Here is a 25,039-nt window from a genome sequence, read left to right on the forward strand (position 1 = left end):
GAAACAATTTAAAATTGTGTGGAAATGTAGTTGCATCAATTCCTGTTTCACAGGGGCGGGGTAGGGGGACTCCTCCCTATAGTATAATACTGGGGTTGGTAAAACAAAACTGCAGAAATTTGTCAACACTGAGCATACATAATGTAGATCTTAGTGATGTCATTGCAGACATATTGGGGGAAAAAATGTCGAAGTGCCAAAATTTATTCAGGAATTCAGAGAAGGGAAGATCAAGGGGGAAATGGAGTGATCAGCTACAAGACAGCCTGGTGTTGGTGACTCACTAGAATAAATCACTACCTTGTTTCATAGGTGGAGAAAGATGATACTCAAGTGGGCAGACACAAGTTTAAAGGCTCCATTTTCCTGCCTGGGCTGCCCTGTGTTTCTGGTAACTCAGAATTTGACCACCTATAGGGTTAATGAATAAAATCCCCTTTGTTGCTGCATATAATCCAGTGGCAGAAAATGCTTGATTGTTCATTCTGGGACACTCCAAACAAACTTGGAATTATTTTTATTTTAAGTAAAAATATCCACTTTGAGGCAATGACAGCAGAAAGTTTACATTTTTAGAAAAGTCCTTTTTCCTTCTTGAGAGTCTGTTGCTTCCATTGAGGAAGGGCAGCAAAGTTTTGTCGGGACATTCCAAAGACAGCAAGAAAATCTTCATCTGATATGTAGTCCTATGGGATGGGGGGAAAGGGCAAGGATGAGAGAGCGCAAGTCCAATCATAAAGGTAACACACTGTAGTGAAAACACTACGTCCAGATTTCCTGTGAGTATTTGGGGGCACAGCCTGATAACACTTAGACAAGATGGCATGCTCAGAAGAAGTCTAAGGAAACTGGAGATTGTTCTGTATTTTCCTCAAGTTGTTGCCACTTTATGCTGGTTCAGAATGAATGAACAGTGGGAGGTACTCAGCTAACTTTTTACACCAGTGCACAAATTAGCACTGGCACAAATTTTCTTCCTCCTCCTTCTCCCACACAATCTCCAAATCAGCTCTGGAGGATCGGGGGAACCATCGGAACAGATTAGGGGGGAACACATGGGGAAAAGAGGGAGGGAATGTTCCATCTCTCACTCACAAATCCTTGTGCTGATGGTCTCCCAGCCTTAACACTATCTTGAATACAACCTAATATTAATTGGGGCAGATGGGGATGGCTTTGGAAAGGAACTGTGCATATCATAATACATGCCCAGCCTTCAAATGCTTCAGCACACTAGCAAGCTTTTATTCCTACACCCATTAGATGTTTGTAGCCCTGATTTAGCATACGCTAGCCTATTCTGTATCTGGATTTGGTGATGTGAGATTAAGCTGTGCCAAGATCTGCATACACCACCACTTTGAGCTCTTTGGAGGAAAGGCAGGATATAAATGCAATAAATAAACAGGAGAAATGTGAATGCAACCCTGGGATTCTCACCTCCTTCCTGCTGGGGTTTACATCGCTGGGTAGTTCCTCTGCAGACACATTCATCAATTTCTCCAGAGGGTAGGTTGACATTGAGATACTACCCAAGGTTGTGTTGGCAGTGAAAACTGTTTTTGCATCAAGGATTTCCTGAAAGAGAAATTGGAAGGGGGAATCCCCAAAGCTCAAATGTGTCTTGTATCTATTTAAACAAGAGTTGAGGCAAGGCTTTTTTTCAGCCTCAGCAGAATTCAGTTCCAGCACCCCTCAGGTGGGCGCCATTGCCATTATGGGAGAACAAGGGAGGTGTTCATGGTGAGTTCCAACACCTCTTTTTATAGAAAAATAGCACTGAGTTGAGGGAAGGTAAATTGGCATTGTAAACTGAACTGTTTTAGATCAATAAATTCATTTATTGATCTAAAATGCAGTATTGTGTGTTCTGGTACACTTTGTAAGAAAGAAGTTTAAAAATTCTAGCGCCATCCAGAAGAATAAGAATGGTAGAGTTGGAAGGGACATGTTGGTCTGTTGCGGCAGAAATAGTCTAGTACACAATCACTTGTGCCATAATGCTCTTGTCTTTAAGGTGCTGCAGGAAGGTCAGTCACTACAACATCAGAGGAACAGTGAGGGAGGTGGAGAGGGCATGCTGTGGGCAATGTTCTCTACAAGCAATTAACCTCATCCTTAAAGAGGAATGCAACTCCGTTGCTCCTCAGCTGTTACCATACTTACTATCCCTCTAAAGGGAAGTTTTTCTGGAGTAAGTATTGCAGCCTTTTATACTGAAATAACTTTAAAAGAAGGCCTTACATCCCCCAATCAGATAGTACAGGCATGAAAAGCTACACAGCAGTTACTGCTATAAAATGAACTTGGGTCCTATTGTTCCTGGTTTCCTATGAATTAAATGGCAACTGTGCCACCTGCACTTGTATATGATCAAACACGTGTTCTCCCTGCTTTCTATCCCACTCTTCAGTAATACTTACAGAAGTGATCTGGCCAAGGTTGTCCTCATCTACAAGTTCAGCTTTTAACTCTTCATAGGATTTCTTCTCCTGCATGAAGATAGACCACAAAAACCCTGGGAGTTACCAGACTACCCACACACATGAACATTTTGATTTGACTGAAGGCTAGAGAGTTAAAATAGGATTCCTTAAAGAGAAGTCTGCTGAATCTTAAGCCTGGTAACCTATGTGCTCATCATCATTTGTGGATACAGACAGTCTGGATGTACCTAGCTACACTTCAGCATGTTGAAAGTTCATGAAAGCTAATTCTGATGAAAATCTGTAGGTGGAGTGGGTAACGTGCGTCCAGCTCCCATCGTCTCCAGTCCACCTGGCCAAAGGTCAAGGATGATGGCAGCTGTAATTGAACAACATCTGGAAGGTTAGAGGAGAGCTCTAACAAGGCAGAGCAATTAGAGGGAAAGTAAAGTTTTCTACACATTTCAAACATGTCTTTGAATTCACATGGGATTAACCTTTGTTGCACGACGTGGTGTTCTCAGCTGCCTTTTGTTAGACCTGAAAGAATAAGGGCCACTAGGTCACTTACTGTCCCTTTGAGGGGGTCCCATGCTAGGAACCAGCCAGTGAATGTCGGAGGCTCAAAGCCTTGCTTCACAATCACAATGGGAGTGTCAAGGTCACGTCCACCTGGGTGAGTTCGCAGGTACTCCTGCACCGTTACGGCTGCTGCCTCCTTCTCAGCCTCATTTGCATCTTTGCCGATCCAGAAGTAAACCTGGCCGGAGAAAAAGCTCTTATGAATGGAAGCGGACATGCAGCTCATGTGCCGGTAGCTGGAAGAAAAGGGAGAAAGGTTCAGGGAATTCTGCCCTTGCGTTTGTGTTTGCCTGTGTATATCTCTCAACCATAGACTTAAAGCTTCTGTGGCAGACCATAACCCCCTAAACCTTAGGGAACCTTAGCTAACAGTTTCTAGAGGGGTAGTGGTCATATTCATTTCTTACCCCAAAAACAACAAAATTGTGGCACTTTAAAGGCTAACCAGTTGGTTAAGACAAGGTTTTGTGGACTATAGTTCACATCATCAGCTGCATGGAGTGTTAATATAGCACAGTAATTATATCAGATGAGAAGTGTGTGCGCGCGAACAAAGCTGTAAAGAAATTCCAGCGTGCAATATTAGCCATGAAAGTAAAATTCAATAGCATTATTACGGGGGGGGGGGCATTCATTGTCAAGGTGCTTCATTGAGCAGCAAATGCTTCCTCTCCCTATTCATTCTTTACCCCCCACCTCAGACCCACCTGGTCCCAGGCATCCAGTAGGAACACATCATCTTCTTCCAAGTCATCTTGAGTAAAATTTGTGATCTCCATGGCAAGGAAGCGCCCCGTCTTATTGGAGCACTGAAAGAGCCGAGGTGTGATGGCAATTGTTTCCTCCTGTAATCTGCACAAAAAGAGGGAGAGAGACAGGCCAGGTGGCAGGTCAGCTCCCTATTTCCACACAAGCACATGGAGAAAAAGCCATATATCCAGCTTTTCTACCAGGCCACATCAGATGCAGCCGTTCTCAACCTGTGGGTCCCCAGATGTTGGACTACAACTCCCATCATCCTTGAGCTCTGGCCTTGGGGTGATGGGAGTTGTAGTTCAACATCATCTGGGAACCCACAGGTTGAGAAAGGCTGGATTGGAGCAATCTAGAGTAGAGAAGCAGCCAGAAAGGGTGTGCGAGGGTTTCATTTCCCTCTGAAACTCCTTGCCACTTGCCTCTAAAATAACCACCCTCTGCAAGTGGATTTGGAGGGAGGGAAACTGACACTTGAGGTTTTCTCACACATGCCTTAAAAAGCCACCAGAGTCTTCCGATTTTGAGTGGAGATGGAGGCTGTGGCTTCTTCCATCCAATTCAGACTTTGGCATTAGGAGAGTAAGGATTGGCGTGTAAGAGTGCATTGCCTAGGCAGGACCGGCCCTGCCATTAGCCAGTGTGAAGTAGCCGTTTCAGGCAATGGAGGCTGGGAGAGATGGCAACCACACTAAGAAAATTTAACTATGAACCCCCAAATTTGGAATCCTGTTCCAAACCTGTACCAAAGGTTTGCACGTCTTTTACAGCAAAATCCCAGCATTTTGCAGCACGCCATAAACTGAGCAATTGATACATCAAACACAGGCTTCATGCTTTATATTAACTATGAACCACAAATTGGTGCCAAACTGGTGGAGTTCTAGCCCCCCTGAGTGGAAGCCTCAGTAGCAGCTATGCTGCCTTGTTGGTGGCCTGGGCTGGTTGGCTTCCTTGCCTCACAGTATTCTGCAACCAGCATGCTGGAAAGGGCCCCTTGCCCAAGTGATCAGCTGTAAGGTAGTCAGTGGAGGCCATGCATTCTGGTAGCCATGGTGTGCACACATCTGTTGCTCTGATGATGTGATGCAGGCAGCTAGCACTGCCCCTGCAGAGCAGCACTTGCCCAGGTGCCAGATGTTACCTTTTGTTGTTGGCGTACTGGGACTTCCCGCCTAGTGCAATCCAGAACTCCGCAGGCTCCTGTCCTTCTGCGATCACTGCTTTCTCGGTCTTGGAGATCAGGTCAGCCACACTCCTGGCCATCTCCCTCTCATCCCCACTGCAACCCTGCAGGAAGGAAAACCAGACTGTGGTGTGGTGTGGGGGTTGGGGGTTGGGGGTTGGGTCAGCCTTTCAATTAACTAAATTCCACTCCCTCTTCCAAAGCTGAGGATGTTTGTTCTGGATCACACTTACTAGTGCCCTCAGCCTCCAAATCACCCACCAGCTGTGCACTTCTCCCGGAAAGGATGCCTACCTTCCCGTACCAGAGGTAGCAGCAACTCTGAGTCTTGAGGATAAAGACATCGTTGGAATTGAGGGAGGAGGCCTGGGGAGGCACCTCAAAGGCCTTGGTGCTGAACTCGTTGGTCCCATGCACCTGGAAAAGGCGGATGGTGGGCACTGGAGCTGTGCTGCCAGCTCGGGAGGTACCACCCTAGGTGTAAGGAGGAAGGGGGAAAAGAATTTAGACAGCTATAAGAGTCCAGGCATCACTCCAGGCTTCTAGGGCTTGGATACTACAAGAGCAAGAGAAATTATGCAAAATTCATGCACACTTCCTGAATGGGCGCTGTGTTGAGGAATTCCACAGCCTCTCAACCATGCTTCTATAGAGCATGAGCATCACTGCACTCCAAAGCCCAGTGTGCACTGGTTATATCATCCCAAATAAAGGTCATAGGGCTGCATGAAAGCAAGATCTATTCGTTAAGCCTCAACCCTCCCCCAGAGACATAAACTATTTTGTACAAGCTTTGTCCCATCCATTATTTCACCTTCCACTGCAGAACTATAGGAACTGGTCCCAAAAGGCCCCTTTCCTGACACAGATGAGGTCAGGTCACTCTGTGACTGAGGCATTCTAGGTTCCCCTTTGCCTTGATAGCTTCCCATTCCGCAGTAGCCTTTTCTGCCACTGGAACTTAAACCCGCTGCTCCTTGTCCTGTTCAGGGCATGGAACGAATGGGATATTTTCCCCTCCCCTTTCTGAAATCTGACAGGAGGGTCACATCCGCTCAATATACAAAGCGCCGCCACCAAAGGAAAAGGGATGAGGAAGCGGTAGAGTGCTCAACCACAAGCAGCTTACAAAGTGGCAACAAGAATACAGCCTGTCATAAAACTCCCTTGAAGTGGTATAACTCCAGATTAGGAAGCTTTGAGACCGAAAGACATGTGAAGTGGGAAGATGTGTTTTGATTTCCCAGTGGGCTTTTAATATTATTATTTAAAGCCCCTCTGGGATCTCAGATTTTGATTGGAGAAGTGCTGCTGGTTGGCGCAAGTGTTCACTTCTCTGTGATTTTCCTAGTCTAAATTGCTCCCCAATCCCCAAAACTATGATTATCTCCACTGGGGGAGAGGAAACAAGGAAACCTGTATTGTGCCTGTAACCCCCCCCCCCAAATACCTACTTGGATGCGAAACCTAAATCCTCCTTAGAACTATTGTTCTGATCAAAATTAGAGCCACCACTGGATACTCTAATGTTCTCTTTGGATTTCCTGTTTCGTATCTGTTTTGCTCCCCATTGTACAGCTGGGAAATGGAAAGGGAGGCAATTTTAACCACCGAGTCTGTCCCTCTTGTGCTCACCGAATACACCACCATGCGTCCCTTGAAGATGGCCATAAGATGAGCAGGCTCCTTGCCCATGGTCACTCGCACCTGCACAGGTTCACCATTATACTGTTGGTCCAGAATGACAGCCTGGTAAGCAGAGGCAGTGATCTCATCGGGGCTGGCGTGGCGACCCTGGAAAGCAGCAACAGAGTAGGCTGACTTAAAAGGCTGGGGTACAGTTCCGACTGTCTCTCAGCTACAATTCAATGGAGAAAGGACTTCAAAACTCATGACAGTGTTGTGAGCAATGGAACACAGCATCTTACAACAGAATCCAGTGGCATCTTTAGGGTCCTGAGAACTTCAGACTCCTTTGGAAAGGCAAATTCCTAGTACTTCTTGTTGTTGTTCTGAACATGCAAATGGTTTCTACTGCTCCTTGGTGACATGTAGAAGGTCTTTCTTCTCTCTCCATCTCCTTGGCCTATACTCTGCTTCCTTTGCCGTAATCCCTCCTGCCCACCTCCACCTGCTCACCTGCCAAATGTAGATCATGTAGTGCATTTTACTGGAGACTAGATACTTGTAGAGGATAAGGTAGCAGTCGCCGCTGTAGAAATGACCAAGCCAGCGACCCTCCACTGGTACCAGTTCCAAGTCCTCAATTCGCCAGACCTGTCAAGGCAAGTGGAACATGAGCAAAGGGTAGTAGTAGACATTCAAGGGGTAGGCAGGGGTTGGTGGGTGGAGGTTTCCTCAGTATAGCCAGGAATATAGTGCTTGGCAAAGTTAGCTCAGTTAGCAGTTAGGTCCATCATAACTGGACACTGCAGATTCTGAGATTTCCTTGGAGAAAACAGGAGGGCAAATGGAAGTGTGAGCAAGCCCCTAGAGTAGTGGTGTATATCTGAATTTCTCAACTGTGTACATTTGGGGTGATGGTGGAAGGAAATGTGGCACTGGATACAGAATTCAGCCTTCTAAGGAACTCGATTCTCATTTAAAACACCACCAAAGCATCACTTTTCAAGTCCTTATGGCTATGGTGATATGCTTCAACTTTACTGTGTGATGCCTTGTGAAGTCCCAGAGAAAGAAGTAGTGATGAAGAAGATGGTCCTCAGTTCCCTTAGGTTCCTGCTGATGTTGTCCTTACAGGGTCTGTGGTGAGCCCAGGGCAAAGACGTTCCCGAGCCTACAAACCTAAGGAGCACCAAAGCATACCCCACAGCCCTACCAAAGTTATAATTGAATGGTATTGAATTTATATCCCACCCTTCCTCTCAAAAGTGTCCAGGGCCTTATGTTATGTGGCATTCATGCTGCTGTTCCCCAACTAGCCAAGTCACTGGCACTGGATATAATTTCGCAGCTTGTCCTCCTTTCAGAAAGGCAAATTTGGACAGCTGTAACCAAAGAGATTTTCAGTCCTTTTGTTGCCACAGGTTCAAAAGGTGTGGCTAGTTTGGGGCTGGTCCTGCCAGATTTATTGAAGTTGCTCACCTTTAACTCCAGCTCTACTTTCATAATGCTAGCATGGCAATTCATTTTGCATATTTGCAGAGCTGAGGCCAAGAGGAAGCCTTTGAGATAGACCTCTCTTGTGCTCTTGTGTCTCACAACAGGTTATCCCACTAAACTCAAAGCCAAAAGGGGGTGGGGACTTGGTTGGGCCTGGTTCTTACCCAGGGCTTTTCCCCCCCAGCCGAAACTCTCCTGAGCTCAGTTCTGGCACCTCTCTGGTGGGCACCATTACCATTACAAGAGAACAAGCATGTGGTGATTTCTGGCACCTCTTTTTCTAGAAAAATGGCACTGTCCTCACCTCTACTTCTCCAGAGCCGTCATCCACCATCTTGTGCAGGGCAGCCATCTCCGGCTTGGCATGGAGAGTGGTGGCATCAAACTTCACTTGCTCTACTTTGGCTGTTGGGCAGCCAGGGAAGAAAGTAGGTAGGTTTGGTCTTAACCAGCACATCTGGATCTGAGGGACCATGTGGCCCCAAGGATGGGCAGTTACAAGCTAAAGAATAAACTTTGATGGGATGGATAGAAACTGCATGTGTTACTCCTACAGAAAGGAGGCACCACCATGTATGGTTTCCACAGCAGAAAGCAGAGGATAGCAACCCACATGCTTATAAAACCCAACATTTGGGATTCTGCTGAGAACTGCCCTGGGTTTGTCAGATGCAGGGCAGTATGCAAATTTTAACAACAGCAGCAACAACGTTTCATTCTAAAGGTGTGTTTGTTCATATACAACACAAACCCTCAGCAGCTCTTGTCAAGGATGCTGCCAATATTAAGGAGGGGGTTCACAATAAATGCTTCCTTCAACCCACATTCAAGGCCACAATTACCCAGTGTGGTGCTCTCCCATCATTCCTAACCATTACCGGCCATTCATTGTGCACCTTGTGGATGGCAGGAACTGGAATCCCACAGCTAGAGGGCACTATGTTGGTTACCACTGCACTAGAATCTCCGTAGTGGGGGTTTTTGTGTGTGTGTGTGTGTAAACAAGAATGAGTCTGGCAGAACTTTAGCTCCAGAATTCCCAGAACGGTTTCACAACCAATTCCTCTTCCCAAAGGACTCTGGGAACTGCACCTCTGTGAGGGGAAGAGGGGTCGAATAAAAACAACTCTAAGCAGCCTTAATGAACTACAGTTTCCAGGATCCTCGGTGAAAAGCCATGACTCTCAAAGTGGTATAATAGTGTTTTTAAGGTATTGTGCAGATATGGCCCATATTAACTATGTACAGTGGTACCTCAGGTTAAGAACTTAATTCATTCCAGAGGTCCATTCTTAACCTGAAACGGTTCTTAACCCGAGGCGTGCTTTCGCTAATGGGGCCTCCTGCTGCCGCTGTGCCACTGGTGTGTGATTTCCATTCTTATCCTGGGGCAAAGTTCTTAACCTGGAGCAACCACTTCCTGGTTAGTAGAGTTTGTAACCTGAAACGTCTGCAACCTGAAGCGTCCGTAACCTGAGGTACCACTGTACTTAAGTACATATTTAACTGTGGATTTTCAATTTTCTTTGCAAATTGAAACTGTGGGTTTTCAAATTTCTTTGCAAATTGATACAGAAACAGGAGAGAATGAATTGAGGAATGAACACAGAAACTGACACAGAACAGACTGATCTGCCTTTTCACAAAAGAGACAGGCCAAAACAGCATTCTTTCCCACCTCTTCTTGTGGGGCCCATACCTGTCAGAAGCAGCCTCTAAACCATCAGCTCCACTAAGTTGATCAGGCTTCAGCACTTACCGTATTTTTTGCACCATAACACTCACTTTTTTCCTCCTAAAAAGTAAGGGGAAATGTCTGTGCGTGTTATGGAGGGAATGCCTACGGGTGGCATGCCTACGGATTTTCCTCCTCTAAAAACTACATGCGTGTTATGGTCGGGTGCGTGTTATAGAGCGAAAAATACGGTACCTATTTTCCCAACTGTGTTGGTCTTGCCAAAGCCAGTGCTTTGATGGGGGAGAGTCCATTTCTGAAAGAGCTGCCTAAAGACAGCAGATTCAGAACCGTCATTTTCAGTCTCCACGCTGGTGCTGGGTGGGTAGTTCTTTGCCTTCATGTAACCCTGAGATGACAAAGAGAAGACCAGAACAGAGCAACTTTCACAACAAGGTGAGGAAGGACTCCACAGAGACTTCATTAAACAGCATATTTGGAAGTATCCTAGACTATCACCCTCAACAGGCCCAGTGTTATCTCTTTAACACCTGAGGCCTGCAACAAAAAATGATAAGTGTATTCCTCGCCTACTATAACAGCAGTGCTCATGTACATGGTGCCAGCCAGCCAGCCAGCAATGCCCCCGGTAGAACGCTCCATTCCATCCCTCTGCCACCAGTTTTCTTTTTCAACTAACACTCAGCATTCTGTGGTTACTGAGCATGCTTGGTCCTCATTGGTCAGGATGTGGTTTTTTTGTGGGGGGGAGTGTTGCCTCTTACATTTTGTTGGTTTTTAAAGCTCTATTTTGTTGTATGGTAGCTTCCTCTTGTTTCTCATTAGTCCTGTTGGCCCTCACCACCTGCTTTGGCTATTAGAGGGGCTAAAGATGGCTTTGGGTTCATCCAGGCTTTATGCTCTTACATTAACTTAGGCTAAAAAGGAAACAATGTAGAACACAAACTAGCTTGAGCTCCAGTCTTTTGCACCCCTGATTTCTAGTGTAGCAGATGCAATGCGAGACAGAATTGCTGCATTTTTAAATACTGTATATTCTTCAAACTGGAAAATGGAAGGTCTAAAAAAAAAAAAAAAGCATGAGTTTGCTTGTTGTTTTTTTTGCAAATGGTGTCCTGTTGAATAATATCCACCAAGAATTTACCGTAATTTATATGATTTATTGGGGCATTTGTCTGCATTGGTACAGTCATTTTTTTCTGTTGATGGAACATTAAACAAAGGACTGGTGGAAGAATTCCTTCCCATAATTTGCTATCCACGATTTCACTTTGCTTCATTATAAGGACTGTGATTAAATTATTATTTTTTAAGCCTGTAAAGTTTTTTCTGTTTTATATACTTGTTTCCCTGATACCCTCCTTAAGCCTATGAAATGGATGAGACTAAAAGGAAGACAGGCAAGTAGGCAGAAGGTAATATCCAAGCCCTGGTCCAAAATCCAGACAGAGAATCTAAAAGAGTTGGTAGCATTCATATTAGTCAAGATCTGGAATCATGGAGCCAAAAATGGCTTTGATCCCTTGAAATGGCAGAAGAGAGTGTGGAGGCACTTTGTTCCAGTATCTCCAAGAAGTTCTAGAACATTGCAAAAGGTCCTTGCCCAGATATGAGACTGTATGGGCTCAGCTTTGCCTTATCCTCTCACTCACCAGGGCCCGTGTCATCGCTTGCCGCTTTTCCTCCTTGCTTGAATTCCTACCCTTCCACACAAAGATCTTCACACCACCTTGGTCCAATATGAAGCAGTCCTGAAAGGAGACAAAACAAGATCCAGTTGTTTCATTACAAAGAAGCTGTTTAGGCCAGTATAGCCTTCTTCCATTACCAGGCTCTCTCTTACAGCATAGGTGGGTAGCCAGTAATCCTCTAGAAGTTGATGGACTCCAGCTCTCATCAACCTCAGCCACCATGGTCAGTGGTCAGGGATGATGGGCATTGTGGTCCAGCAACATCTGGAAGGCCACAGTCTCACTAGGCAGAACGGCTACAACTGTGTTAGATGACATTGGAATAATGTCTCCTCTGGTCTTCCCTTCTCTCCAACCCCCAACCTACGCTTTAAGCTTGTCATGGTGCAACCAATCCCCCAGGGATGAGTCTTACCTCATTCTTGAGAAGGTCCTGGGTGAGGGGCTGGATGGCAACTTCTTGGATAAGAAGGTTCCCTTCTATCTCAGAGACTCTGGGAGAGGAACAAGAGGGTAGTCATGGGACCAGCTCTCCAAAGTGATGTTGCTAGTCTACACTCTGGGATGAAGATTATGCAAAACTATAATGGTCTTAAAAGCTAAAAATCAGGACTGGGCCTATTCAATATATAAAACCTTGCAGAATTCAGTTTTCTAGAGAACCTCACAGCCAGTTCAGTTAACATAAAAGTGGGGTGGAAAATAATGATAAATTACTCCTGCTTCTTTTTTTTCTGTACTTCTCCTATGATATCTGAAGCAGAACGTCTGCATCTCACCTGCAGTGACATCACTGAACCCCAAATTGCCTTGGCGCATTCACACACTAATTTTAAAAAGGGGAGGAAGAGCCAGGAAACTAGGAGGATATTTTCTTACCTTCATGGTTACAAGGAAATATTTGAAAATGGGGGCAGTGTTGGCCAAAACAGCCCAAAAGCCAAGGTGCCCAACTGTAGGGTCTCCTTCCCTTTTGAGATTTATCTCTAGTTTATTTTCTTTCCTTCATAGTTCCAGGCTCCTGCCCTATTCCTGATCTCCCATTGTCCCCCCTCATACATCCCTTCTGGATGCCTTTTGCTGTCGCAGTTCTTTCCAAATCACTTTGAATCCACAAGAAAAAACCCAAACATGGCAAACAGAATTGTACTCATTAAGGAAGGTCACACAAGTGCTCTCAGGAGCAGTATTGATCCCATGAACAGAATAAATGGAACATTTGCTTTCTTGACCAGCGTGTGTACTTCCATCAGAGGCTTTCTCTCCCACATTCCCCTGTTCCTGCATCCATCAAAGAGATGTTTGCTCCTCTCTCCCGCAGCTGTGCATCTTTCCACACAACCTCTTTGCCTCACCGTAGTCCCCACTACCACACACCCAATGTCACTCACTGGTAGAGCTTGAGAGAAGATTTCAGCTTCTGGTCCACCACGGCATCTGGGATGGCAGGCTGAATGTTCCTCTTCTCCCCCAGCACATACTCCATGATCTTCATGAGAATAGGAGATGCAGCTTCGTCCTCCCCATCCACCACACCTACCTGCGCTCGACCCCCACGCTCCCGGTCACGAATGTCCTTGGCTAGGGTCATCCCCTGCAGGAAACAGGTCACAACCACAAGCCAAGGTCAGGGGGTGGCAGGAGGAAGCCTGAATGGCATTAGAAGAATGAGAAAACCCACAAATAAGAGCATGGTGGGTGTGAACAAGAAACCCCATGCAGGATCAGGCCTAAGGCTTATCTAGTCCAGCATTCTAGTCTCACTTCAGCTATCACCCAATTCATTTATTTCCCTTTTTGTCTTAGCCAACTCAGACACAGAACCTAACACCTTGAAGCACCTTGTAGTCATGAATTATTCCTACCACCCTTCCTAGGAAGGGGAGATATACTAAAAAGAATGATGCCCAACAGCCATTTTAATACGCTGAATTTATTAATGGCTGCTGAACTACATGGAACTATGAGCTGATCATCACACAGTGAATCCATCAATGTAATATAATCCCAAGGCTATTAGGAAGGCCATTCAGTGTCTTTAGCATGTCCCACCACTGGGTTGTTATAAGTTGGTGGCTTCACTTGATCCTGATTCTCCCGTTTCCTCCCAATCCATATTTTTTTTTTTGGTCAGCAAAACAACCCTCCTTTTCTTACAATAGAAATGTTACATTTGGGTTTCAAATGTCAGATGTCCCACCCAAGAAAGGACAGGCACCAAAACCCTCCTTCTTTGCACAACTCCCGTCTCTCCTGCTTCCCCACTTCCACCACCCATGGCAGACTTTGCACCTTCAGTCGCTCCAGGCGGTTGCTCTCTGGACCGTTCCATTGGATGATGAGCTTCCCCAGGTCTAGCAGAAACACATCGCCCAAGTTGAAACTGCTCCAACTCAGCTCCACCTTTGCAAGAGGAAAAAAAAAAACAGCTGGTGGGAAAACCTATGTGAGTTTACTGAAAGACAGTCATACCTGGATTCTATCAGTCTGGGGACCTCACACAAGATGATCCCTGTTGGATCAGGCCAAAAACCACATCTAGATCTCATTATGGCCAACCAGATGCCCGTGGAAAATCTGGGAGCAGTGCAAGATATATGCACAAGCTAAGGAAGCTACAGATCAGGGCCTCAGATTGCAAAGGACCTCTAAATAATAAAAAATACATATTTATTTCATAGATTGTTGGCTTGCTGTTTGTTGGTTTGTAAATATAAAAGTTATTTCCATTTCCACTGTGCTTTCTAGTAAAAGAATACCTATAGTAATACAGGTGCAGAAACAGGATGGGCCGCCCCTGCCAGCAGCACACCGCCTCCAACAGTGGAAGTAGAAACATAGCCACTGTGGCTTCAGTAGCCACTGATGACCTCCACAAGCACATCATTAAAAGTGCATCTACTGTACTGCTCCAACAAGAGGTCAAAAGCACTGCAAAATGTTTGATTTTTGTAAGATCTGAGTGTGCCTTCATGGGCTGCAACACTGATGAACCTTGTCTTCATGATCACCCACAAGTGTTCAAAGACCCCAGTGTCTAGATCTGACAGTTTTACCAGGCGCTAAGCTACCAGCCCTGGCCAGCCCTTTCCCAACATTGCCAGCCCATCTTTGACCCACCTCTCCTGCCATCACATTCTTCTTGCCCTTGACGTGCAGCAGGCGTCGTACATTGTACGTGTTGGTCTCCACGTGCTTCATGCCAGAAGCCACTCCACCCTTCTTATAGCTGCAGAGGAGAGGCAGGGTCAGGGTCTGGACTGTGGAGGAGAGCACCAACATTCCCAAACAGCTAAGTCTTCAGCTGCAGACACACTATGCATCTAAGGCACATATAAAGCACACAACATCCCCCAAGGAATCCTGGGAAGTGTAGATCGTTATGGGTGCTGGGCATTGCAGCTCTGTGAGGGTTAAATTACAGCTCCCAGGATTCTTAGGGGGAAGCCACGTGCTTTAATATAGAGTGTGTATGCAGACCTCCCATAGAAGAAAGGGTTGACCTCTACCCAGTATGCCTCATAGAAGCATGGGGCAGAAAGGGGCGGGGGAAGACCTTCTGCCTTCCACAGCCACTCTGCTTTAGTTTTTCCAGAGCCTCTGATGTTAAGAACATTACCTTAGCTACAACACACATTTCAGGCCCTTAAATGGACAGACCTCTGTGGGGTGGAGGGCAACCTTCTGCTGAGCATTACATTCCCCCAAGTGTAATCTGTTGGGGGCTGCATATCAGCAGTGGGCATAGCTGAAGCCAAATGGGGGTTGGGACACCCCCACACACATTTAACTCCTCTTTGCTACTTGCATGAAACTAGGACTGAGGACCTCATGACATTGGACCACAGGCTTACAAGTTTCCTACCGCTCCTATAAGGTGTCAACTTTAGACATTTTTTGTCCCCAAAGCAAAAACCAAAATGATGCCCTTTGCTTTGGAACCCATTTTTAAATTTTATTATATGTAGTCCTGGTTCAAACATAAGATGACGAGCCCCGCATATCTTCAGGCTCCCATTCCTCTCCCCCACCTGCCCTGGCTCTCCTTCGTATGCAAGGGGGGAAAGATTGAAAGCTTCAATTGTTGGTTTTGAAGAAACCTCAGTTTATGTCTGCAGTTGGGACATATGGTTTATTTGCACTGTGGTTAGTTCAAACAAACCTAGATCAGAAACTACAGTTACATCCTCATTTGAGCTCCCTAGCAGTTAGAATAAACAACAGTTTTCCAAGTTTAGAATAACATGAAACTATGGCTTATTCAAAACCAAAAAAGGAAGCTTTCATTAACCTCTTACATACAAGGAGCAGAGGGCAACATACAAGGCCAAGTCTCACTGTGGTTCTTTTTTAATGCTAAACAAGGAGCGGCAAATCTCTTTCAGCTGAAGTCTGAAGTTGGTCACCCCTCCAGTGACATGTGCCAGTGAGAAGTGTGGTCAAAGCACACTTACCACACATACACACAGAGAAACCCACCATGCAAGCAGGGACATACACTCACATGCCCGGCAGAGGGGAAGAGACACACATACGGTATATTCAGGAAGGCAGGCAGGCAAATTTACTCAGCAGATGGAGGTCACACACGCAGGCAATCACGCCCACACTTTCAAGTAGACAGTCACATACAATTCACAGAGGAAGAACAGGCAGGATTGCTAAACCATGGTTAGTGTCATGTCCTCTGAACCTGGCCACACAGAGAAGAAAGGTAGTGCAATGGAACCCTCTCTGGAATCTGCCACTTTGAAACAACTACTTTGTAGTAAGGACAGCACTGTTTCTGTCCCTGTCTATTTTTGCTTTTGACCATTTATCTCCAGTTCCTCCCAGCTGCCCCTTTTCCTCCAGCTGCTCACTTTAGGGAAATAGATTGCTTTGTGTTAGGCTGCCTGCAGGGATTCGTCAAAATCTGCTGGGCTTCATTCCCCAGCACTATCACTGAACTGGCTCTAAGCCCTGTTCCCTCAGCCCACATGGCCCCACCCAGATATCCAGATTTTTAATTTATTTCAAGAGTTGTCAAGTACCTATAGGAAACACTGGAAGGGCTGGTGTGTGTTTCTAAACACACAGTGGACATGTACCGGAGGAGCCATTGCCAATTGAGACTACCTAGCACGTGTCTCAGGCACAACACATAAAAATGTAAAGTGGCTCAAAGAATAAGAAGCTGTCATTGCCTGGATCAGTCACCAGAAGGCAATAAGGAGCATTACATACATTAGCCCCTGTTTGAAGTAGCTCCGGAAGGCGTCACTTTCGTAGCCCTGGACCTCACGATGCTGTACGGCTACTCCTCCCAGGTAGTCATCCATCTGGGTAGTGTAGATGGCAGCTGAGCCCTGCTCATCCTGAGATGATGAACTGCCCAGCCAGAAGTGGACGTCGTAGGTGAAGTTGTTCCCAGTCTTATGCGTCTAGTTGGAAAATTGAAGCTGGTTAGCAGGCCCACCAAAATTGCAGAGACCTCTCTGTCCTATGGCGCTCAGTCAATGCCACAATGCTGGGCATTTTGATTCACACACTCAGCTCTCCAAGTCCACCTACTAGAAAGGGACATTGACTCAGATCTCTACTCTCAAACACAAAAGGGTTTCCTCATGCATGGGCGGATCAATATCACTATCCTAGCCCCGGATCTGTGCTGAAAGTAAAAGCAATGGGGAAAGTAGCTAATTCTAAAACAAAAGCAAAAACATTAAGAAAAGTCACGCTGTGACATTTCAAGGCCAGAAAGCAAGCAGACATCTTTGAGGATGGAGCTGTTCTGTTCTCTTAGAAACCTTGCAATGTTTATCCTTCTTCTATAACATATATCACGCAGAGGAGCAGGGTTCTTGCAAGGAGTTCTGCTTTGATCTACCCACTCAGCTCATTCATCTACCCATGCCTTATCCTCATATCCAAACCGTATGCCATTATCCAGTTATCCAGAATACGTGCAGTACGACGATACAGGTGTTCACAAACAGGCAGGGCATGAGAACAGAGAAGGGTTGGGAATGGGAGGGTAGGATGTGAAATACTGTATTATTTATTGTTTTATATCGACCCTACCTTTTGACCAGAACCAGCTTTCAAGGCAGCTTCCAATACACAGAAACGCAAGAACAGCAATTAAAAAAACATGAAATTAAGTGACTGTGTTAAAGCAGCTAATATAAAAACAGCTCTGAAATGAAGCAAGCTTTAAAATAGATCAGCAACAAAATAAAAAATACTTAGGATTTTATGTATCACTTGAGAATGAAGTGTACTTTATCTTGTTATCCCTAAGCTGAGAAGGAGTGACACTTAAGCCCACCTTATTATAAGATCATGGCAGAATTGAACTGGCAATGTTTTCATTCAGAGCTCCATGTCTTCTCTTACCTACCATGCGACATCAGCTCTCAAAAGGTATTTAAACCACCTGACTCTCCAACTAGGGTAATAACTGGTCCTGTTTATTAAATCAATAAAGTGGGTAATTGTTTAAAACCCCAAACTTGCCTTGCTTATGCTAATAGGTGATATTTGAGAGGTAAGCAAAGCCATTGCAACAGATGCTGAACAAATGAATACAGCAAACCCAGACATTTTTGGATGCACAAAGTGGAGTGAATCAAGGCCAGCTCAAGACCTTTGGTACCTAAGGCACCCCCTCCCCATTCTAGGTAAAGGTCCTAATTGGACTGGCAACTGAATATGACTTTAACGCTGGTCATGGGAGAGTGTTAGGGGAATGGCCATAGGGATAAAGCACCTGCTTTGCCTGCAAAAAGTCACAGGTTCAATCCCTGCCATCTTCAAGCAGGGATGGGAAAGATCCCTTGTTTGAAACCCTGGAGAGCCACTGCCAGTCAACATCAACAATATTTAGATAGATGGACAATTGGTCTGACTCAATATAAAGCGGCTTCCTACGTCCTCTAACGCACCTAAGGCAGCAGACTACTGGTAGTTTAGAGGAGGCCAGGAAAGGAATCATTGCTATCCTCTTACAGAAGAGAATGGTTAGTGAGTGGCAGAGGGGGTTGCTGCTGCTGTTCCCCAGCATCTGCTGCCTGAGATGGTCACTTTGCCCAATGGTAGGGCCAGCCCTGGTCTGAAGGCACATAATGTGGTCCTAATGCTGAAGAAAGCCCATCTCTGGGAACCGCTCCTGACTTCAAAAATTAGGTATTAATGTTGTTGCTGCTGTTGTTAAAATCTAAGTAATAGCAACTTAGTGCGGCCTTTAGGGTGGTAGCCTACTGTATACATAAGTTTGACAGGACTGGAGTCCATTTACTCCTAGCCACATAGAACCTTCCTTTGAAGTATCCTTCTTTGACCTCATCATGCTCCATGGTGCACCTCCCATACTTTACATGAGGCAAGTTCCCGCTTTTTTCTTGGGCTGAGTCTCGTCCTTTTCTGCAGCTGTTTTGTCCCATCAAGCTTAGTGACACAAAGGCCTCCACCATTCTTAATTCCTCTTACCGAGAGAATGATATAAGCATCTCCTTCATAGAAGTTCCCATATGTTTTTGGTGGAATAGGCACCATCTCCATATTCTGGAAGGGAAGGGGGGTGGGGTGGAATTAGCTGGAATTACATATAGTACTAAAGATCATCACACACCCTTGTGTTGTGTAAAGAGCATTCTTCCTGCCTTTATCTTCATTTTTAAACATTTGTCCTGCCTTCCTTTCTTCAATAGTCTATTTTTTACCAAGTCCCATCACCTTAATTTTTTTTAGTTTTGCCAAATCCCATCACCTCAGCCTTCTGAGGAAAGGCAATAGCTCAGGGTAGAACCACAGATGAAGAGAAACAATAATTATCAGGATCAAAGAACAGGAGGGGAGGGGGGGAATTAACCCTATCCTCCCCTGTTGCAGTCTTGATGAAAATCTGTCATCCAAAGTTGCTATTTGCATTGGGAGGAAATCCCCCATTGATGGCCAGCTGTGACACCTTCTTTTGCCCCAGCTCAGCTGGTGGAGGCTTCCCAGTGCTTACAACAGCTTCTGAATCAGGGAGTATTTGGGTTTGGGACCATGGCTGTAAGTGAAAGGATTAACCCCCTTTCCCCTTATGTGATCCTAATGCTGACCAGCCTCTCCCATAGCTGCTACTTCGTGCACATCAATTGCATTTATATAATTAATATCAATCTAGTTTGGCCCTCAGAATAAGAGATTCAATACAAGGACTCTGCACCACTGAGCTGGGAGTCTAGAGCAGGGCTAGGAAACCTTTTGCAGCCTGAGGGCCACAGCAGTTGCCAGTTGTGGGCAGGGCCAGAGACAAAAACTGAGTGGAGCAACAAATTTGTTTTTTCCTTTGCTAGTTTCTACACATTCACACAGACACACAACCCGCCTTTCCTCCCCACCACGACAGGGACTGAAGGCTACATATAGAACCACATACTCACACACCCCTTTGTATCCTCCACCCAGGCAAGGAAGCAGCATTATTCGAGTTCAAGAACACATTCCAGCCAGGCAAAAACACTCAGGATGCAGAGCAGAACCAGCGAGGAGTATGGCCCATGGAGAGTTCTGAGGCCAGGGAGAGAATCCATGGGGGCTACATTTGCCCCCCCCCCCGGCTTGACATTCCCCCCCCCCCACTCCTGATCTAGAGTAAATCCTGTTTCAGCTTCTTCTCTTCCTCCTTTGAAAGGCAGGAGATCCCAGGAGAATTATGGGAAGAGAGGAAACACATACAGACATGCCTCCAAATGCTGGTCTCTTTCTCACCTTTATACTACCACATACTTAAACAAACACTCACCTCAATTCTCCATATCTGGAGTCCAGGTGTGGTTTTGTTCAGAGTCCTGGTCACTTTGGCACTAAGTTCTGCTGACATGGTGATGGTTGATGTTTTGTGGGGGGATCTGCCCTTAGGAGTGGGAAAGTTCATTAGCAATGCAGCCAGGTTACAAACAACCAACGTTTAAATATTGCAGAAGAATGGTCTATGCTCAGACCCCAAACTTCACATCGCTACTCCCCACCTCCACATTAATGTTGTTAAGAAAACCAGACTATTACTCCTTGCATTCATTCAGATCGCATTCCTAAAAGTTTGCTAAAGGGGGAAGTATTAAGATGGTTCACACTGCTGTGCTTTAGGACTTTGCTCAACCTGAGCTGCTAGAGAACTCCTAGATCTAATTTCTCCTCGCAAGAATTTAGAGCGGAACTAACCAGTTGGTAGCTAGTTTAAAGGAAACTAGACATTTTAACTACCATGCAGATGAACTGAGATCTTGTGATGTCTGTGTCAAAAGCCCAAGGGCTTTGCTTAAGTCAAACTAATTCAGCTCTTGCCAAAAGACTTGTTATTACAACGTTATTATTACCAAAAACATTGTTTGGGTTCACTCAAATGAAAGGTAAAGATTTTTACAGCTGGTGGGAAATCAGCCTTAAATCTGTGTCTCCTGAATGAGTCATTATGTATGTACACACATGCTTTCAACATTGCCAAGGATGTCACAGCTGATTTCCTTTAAGTTTATTTCCTATTTCCAGAAGACAGAGTGAGAGAGCAAGTGTGTAGGTGTAGGAACAGAAACATTGGAAGTTACTGAGTAAGATATTTGGTCCATCTAGCTCAGTATTGTCAACACTGACCAGAAGCAGCTCTCTGAGCGACATGGAGATGGTGGGAACTGAGCCAAAGAGTATGTGAGAGAACAATTGAGGGAGAGAGGGCATGAGCCCCAGCCCCCTTCATCCCCACAGTGAGTAGGATGGAGCCATGTGTCCTACTTTACACAGTAAAGAGTTATCAGCTGAGGACAGGCCGGTCCAAGCCCAGTTTAAAGAGAAATAATCTCCAGAAGGGACAACAGAATTGGACCTTGAAGTTGCCCATCCAAAGTGAGCACCTGGACGACCAACAGACTGAGCAGGCACACACAGGTCACCTGATCAAAGTCTTCTCCACTATGGTGAGATGTACTTTATTTCAATTTAAATTGTAGTAATGGTTTCTAAATTTGAATCTATGCACATGAATTAACCTATGCAAATCTTATGGAAATTGGTGCCCTGGGAAAACAATTTGCTGTGATTCAAACCTAAACCTGCCTCTCATAACAAAATACATGCCCAGCTCTCCAGCTCCTCTTCACTTGAGCTCCAGGTGTTTCCCTAGTCAGCTAAGTTTGGCTTTTAAGGGGTGAAAAAGGCAGCAGTCGCTGTCCACAGACCAGCTCAGGCTATTAGGGAGTGCATCGCAGTCTATCTCAGGCACGTAAATCATAAAGTCCATGGAGGTGATGCACACCTGTAATTTCTCTGCCTGGTGCTAAAATCTGAATGCTTATGGGCAATTTATTAGGCAGGGCTGTACGCACGCTGGCAGAAATGCAGAAAAGCCATTGGACATATCATTGGTCACAGAAGTCAGCTTCTGAAAGAATCTTAAGATTTGCTTAAGAGGAAAGCAGCTTTCAAAACCTTAAGATTGCAGAGCTATGCTTGGAAGTATGTTGGAAAAAAATGCTATGAAGATTAGAAGTTAGAAAATTGACTGAATTAGATTTTTAAGGGTCATTGCGGAAGAGGACTTCTGTGTGGGTTCCTTGCTCCTCTTCATGATTAGCAAAAGCAAAATAAATTATGTAAAACAAAACAGAACCCAACATTTTGCATAATTCAGCTTTCATCAGAATTTGGGATATCTTGGTTCAAACCCTTTTTATTTTTTTAAGTGCTATGCATGCAGACAGCTCTGGATTTGAGAACTTGAGAAGGCTTGGAAAAGGGATTTCCATTTATCCCTTCACTCTACATCACTGCCACAGATTTCACTTCTAGGCAATGGGTTTTAAGATGAATATGTTAAATTGGGCAATGAACATGAAACGTGATTTCAGGTTTGCAGGAACGGGCCATAGCTCAATGGCAGCACACATGGCTTGTGAACCAAATGCCTGGCAGTCTCCAGTTGGAGTCTCAAAGAGCAGAACTTAGTTAGACTTGCCTAAGACCAGGAATCCTTATGCTCTCTACAGTAGATGATGATGAGCTGCAGCTCCCATCAGCACCAGTCAGCATGGCCAATGACCAAGGGTGATGGGAGGTGCAACATCTGAAGGACCACAAGTTTCCAATCCTGGCACAGCAAATACAGGACTAGATGGGCCAATGGTTTGATCAGGTATAAGGCAGATTTGTGTTTTTATCAATTAATTGATTGCATTTTTATCCCTGTTCCATTAAAAGGAGCTGAGAGGGATATATAATAAAAGTTTAAAAACAACAGAATCCAGTCAAAATAATTGAAATACTCACACAAGTACATCAACATTAAAAAAAACCATAGCACAATCACAAAACCAGCATTAGAATTATAGAACTGTAGAATTGGAAGGGACCCTGAGGGTCATCTAGTCCAACCCCCTGCAATGCAGGAATCCATAGCAGTCCCTAGGTGGGCTTGAACCACCAACCTTCTGGTTAACAGCCAGACAGCATGCCTTCATTCTGCTAAGGCTTAAGTAAACAGATGCATCTTTAACTGATGCTTAAATGTTAAACAAGGAGGAGAACCACAGCTCTAAGGGGAGGAGAGTGCCATAGTCAGGGTGCCACAGCGAAGAAGGCTCTGCCATGTGTCTTTAAGATAGGCAGGGGAAAGCATATCAGAGATTAATCCTAGCAAGGCACATGAGTGAGAGCTTCTCTTGCCTATCTTAAAGACTAGATCCGCTGATATAGAGGCACTCCTGTGGGTACTTGGGCCTTGAGCCATTTAAATCTTCGCAAGCTAATACAAAGCCTTGAATTGGGCCCAGTAGCTCACAGGCAGCCATTGGTGCCTTTCTAGGATCAATGTCTTATGTTCCCGTTTTGCTGCTCAACAACCGGGCACTCTCATGCAGTTCTTCACATTTCTTCAGCAATTTGCTCTGGATCCACAATGCCCCCTGGTTCCTATTACCATGTCATTACAGAGGAGGCAGGTTTAGTCGTTGTCTGAGGACTATCCCTGCCTCCGGGTCTGGTCCTGACCGGATGGATACTAGAATCAGCAAGGGATACCCACATGACCTGAAGGTGCTGCTGTGCAATGCCAGGTCCATGATTCATAAGACCACTGCCATCCATGACTTGATCATGGATGGAGGATTTGACCTGGCATGTGTAACAGAGACTTGGTTGGATGAAGCAGATGGGCCTGTCCTTGCCGCTGCTTGTCCACCAGGTTTCTCTTACGCACAACAACCCAGGTCACGTGGGCGGGGAGGGGGGGTTGCAGTGATTTTTAGGAAGTCATTAGTTTGCACCAGGCGTCCTATTGGGAAGACCCAGTTTTCTGAGTGCATGTTCTGGAAGTTGGGCAATAGGGGCAGTACAGGATTCCTTTTGGTGTACCGACCTCCCCGCCGCACCAAGGATTCCCTGCCCGAGCTGCTTCAGGTCGTGGCGGATGTTCTCCTGGAGACACCTAGCCTGGTCGTCCTAGGGGATTTTAACATCCATGCCGACACGACCTTACAAGGGGCCGCTCGGGACTTCGTGGAAAGCATGGCCTCCATGGGGCTGTCCCTGAATAAGTCTGGCCCAACCCATAGCCGTGGACATGCCTTGGACCTGGTGTTTACCTCTATGGATGTTGGTGATCTGACACTAAGTAAAAGCGAAATGAAAGAAGTGCCATGGTCAGATCACTTCCTGGTGCAACTGGACTTCTCTGCGACCCATCCCCTCTGCAGGGAGGTGGGACCAATTCGGATGGTCCGCCCCCGCCACTTAATGGATCCAAATGGTTTCCAGAGAGTGGTAGGGGATGCTTTATCCCATGTTGATGGCCTTTCAGCCGATTCCCTGGTGGCCCGCTGGAATGTGGAGTTAACCAGGGCTATTGACTGTTTGGCTCCGAAGCGCCCTCTCCGATTGCATGGAGCCCGGACAGCCCCGTGGTTTTCCACGGATCTGAGGGCAATGAAACAATCGCTGAGACGGCTAGAGCGCCGGTGGCGGATAACTCATTCCGAATCTGACCGGACACAGGTTAGAGCTCAACGTCGAGCCTACCAAGTGGCGATAGCGGCGGCGAAGAAGAATTTCTTCACCGCCTCTATTGCATCTGCAGAAAACAGCAGCAGGAGACTTTTTCAGGTGGTTCACAATTTAGCGGAACCACCTGCAACATCGGGGCCCAGTACGGGCCACATGTTCTCCTGCAATGATTTTGCAAAGTTTTTTGCAGATAAAATCGCCCAGATTCGGGAAGAAGTAGACTCCACCGTGGGAGCAGGGCCGGGGCGGGAGAGTGCTAGAGTTCTGTCTAGTCAAGTTGAGTGGGATCAATTTCAATCTGTTACCGCCGAGGATGTGGACAGGCTGCTTGGACGAGTGAAACCAACCACCTGTCTCCTGGATCCTTGCCCATCCTGGCTTATAAAAGCTAGCCGGGAAGGACTGGGCGATGGGCTTCGTGGGGTGGTGAATGCTTCCCTCCGTGAGGGAGCCTTCCCAGACCCGCTGAAAGAGGCGGTTATTAAACCGCTTCTTAAAAAACCATCTTTAGATGCGGCCACGATGGCCAACTATCGCCCAGTCTCAAATCTTCCATTCCTGG

General features: G+C 45.8%; 1 protein-coding gene across 3 annotated transcripts in view; it reads right to left on the reverse strand.

Moving 5' to 3' along the window:
- Nucleotides 1-502: 502 nt before the first annotated feature.
- The window catches only part of VIL1 (villin 1), a 32,658-nt gene continuing 8,121 nt past the window's right edge, over nt 503-25,039 (reverse strand). For 2 of the 3 annotated variants that reach the window (XM_081206089.1, XM_081206088.1), the window contains exons 3-21: nt 20,231-20,336; nt 18,928-19,002; nt 16,684-16,880; nt 14,578-14,686; nt 13,750-13,860; nt 12,849-13,051; nt 11,873-11,951; nt 11,419-11,517; nt 10,001-10,154; nt 8,375-8,475; nt 7,087-7,224; nt 6,583-6,741; nt 5,242-5,421; nt 4,906-5,051; nt 3,716-3,860; nt 2,998-3,186; nt 2,424-2,492; nt 1,441-1,578; nt 503-686 (exon numbers count right to left, since the gene is read on the reverse strand). In XM_081206089.1, the coding sequence (XP_081062215.1) occupies nt 573-686; nt 1,441-1,578; nt 2,424-2,492; nt 2,998-3,186; nt 3,716-3,860; nt 4,906-5,051; nt 5,242-5,421; nt 6,583-6,741; nt 7,087-7,224; nt 8,375-8,475; nt 10,001-10,154; nt 11,419-11,517; nt 11,873-11,951; nt 12,849-13,051; nt 13,750-13,860; nt 14,578-14,686; nt 16,684-16,880; nt 18,928-19,002; nt 20,231-20,336 (2,512 nt within the window). In that variant the 3' untranslated portion in view covers nt 503-572. Of the gene's footprint in view, nt 687-1,440; nt 1,579-2,423; nt 2,493-2,997; nt 3,187-3,715; nt 3,861-4,905; nt 5,052-5,241; nt 5,422-6,582; nt 6,742-7,086; nt 7,225-8,374; nt 8,476-10,000; nt 10,155-11,418; nt 11,518-11,872; nt 11,952-12,848; nt 13,052-13,749; nt 13,861-14,577; nt 14,687-16,683; nt 16,881-18,927; nt 19,003-20,230; nt 20,342-25,039 lie in introns of all 3 variants that reach the window. The other variant, XM_081206087.1, reaches the window with a different exon arrangement.

This window comes from Podarcis bocagei (genome assembly GCF_964188305.1).
Source record: "Podarcis bocagei genome assembly, chromosome: 1".
Taxonomy (NCBI): Eukaryota; Metazoa; Chordata; class Lepidosauria; order Squamata; family Lacertidae; genus Podarcis; species Podarcis bocagei.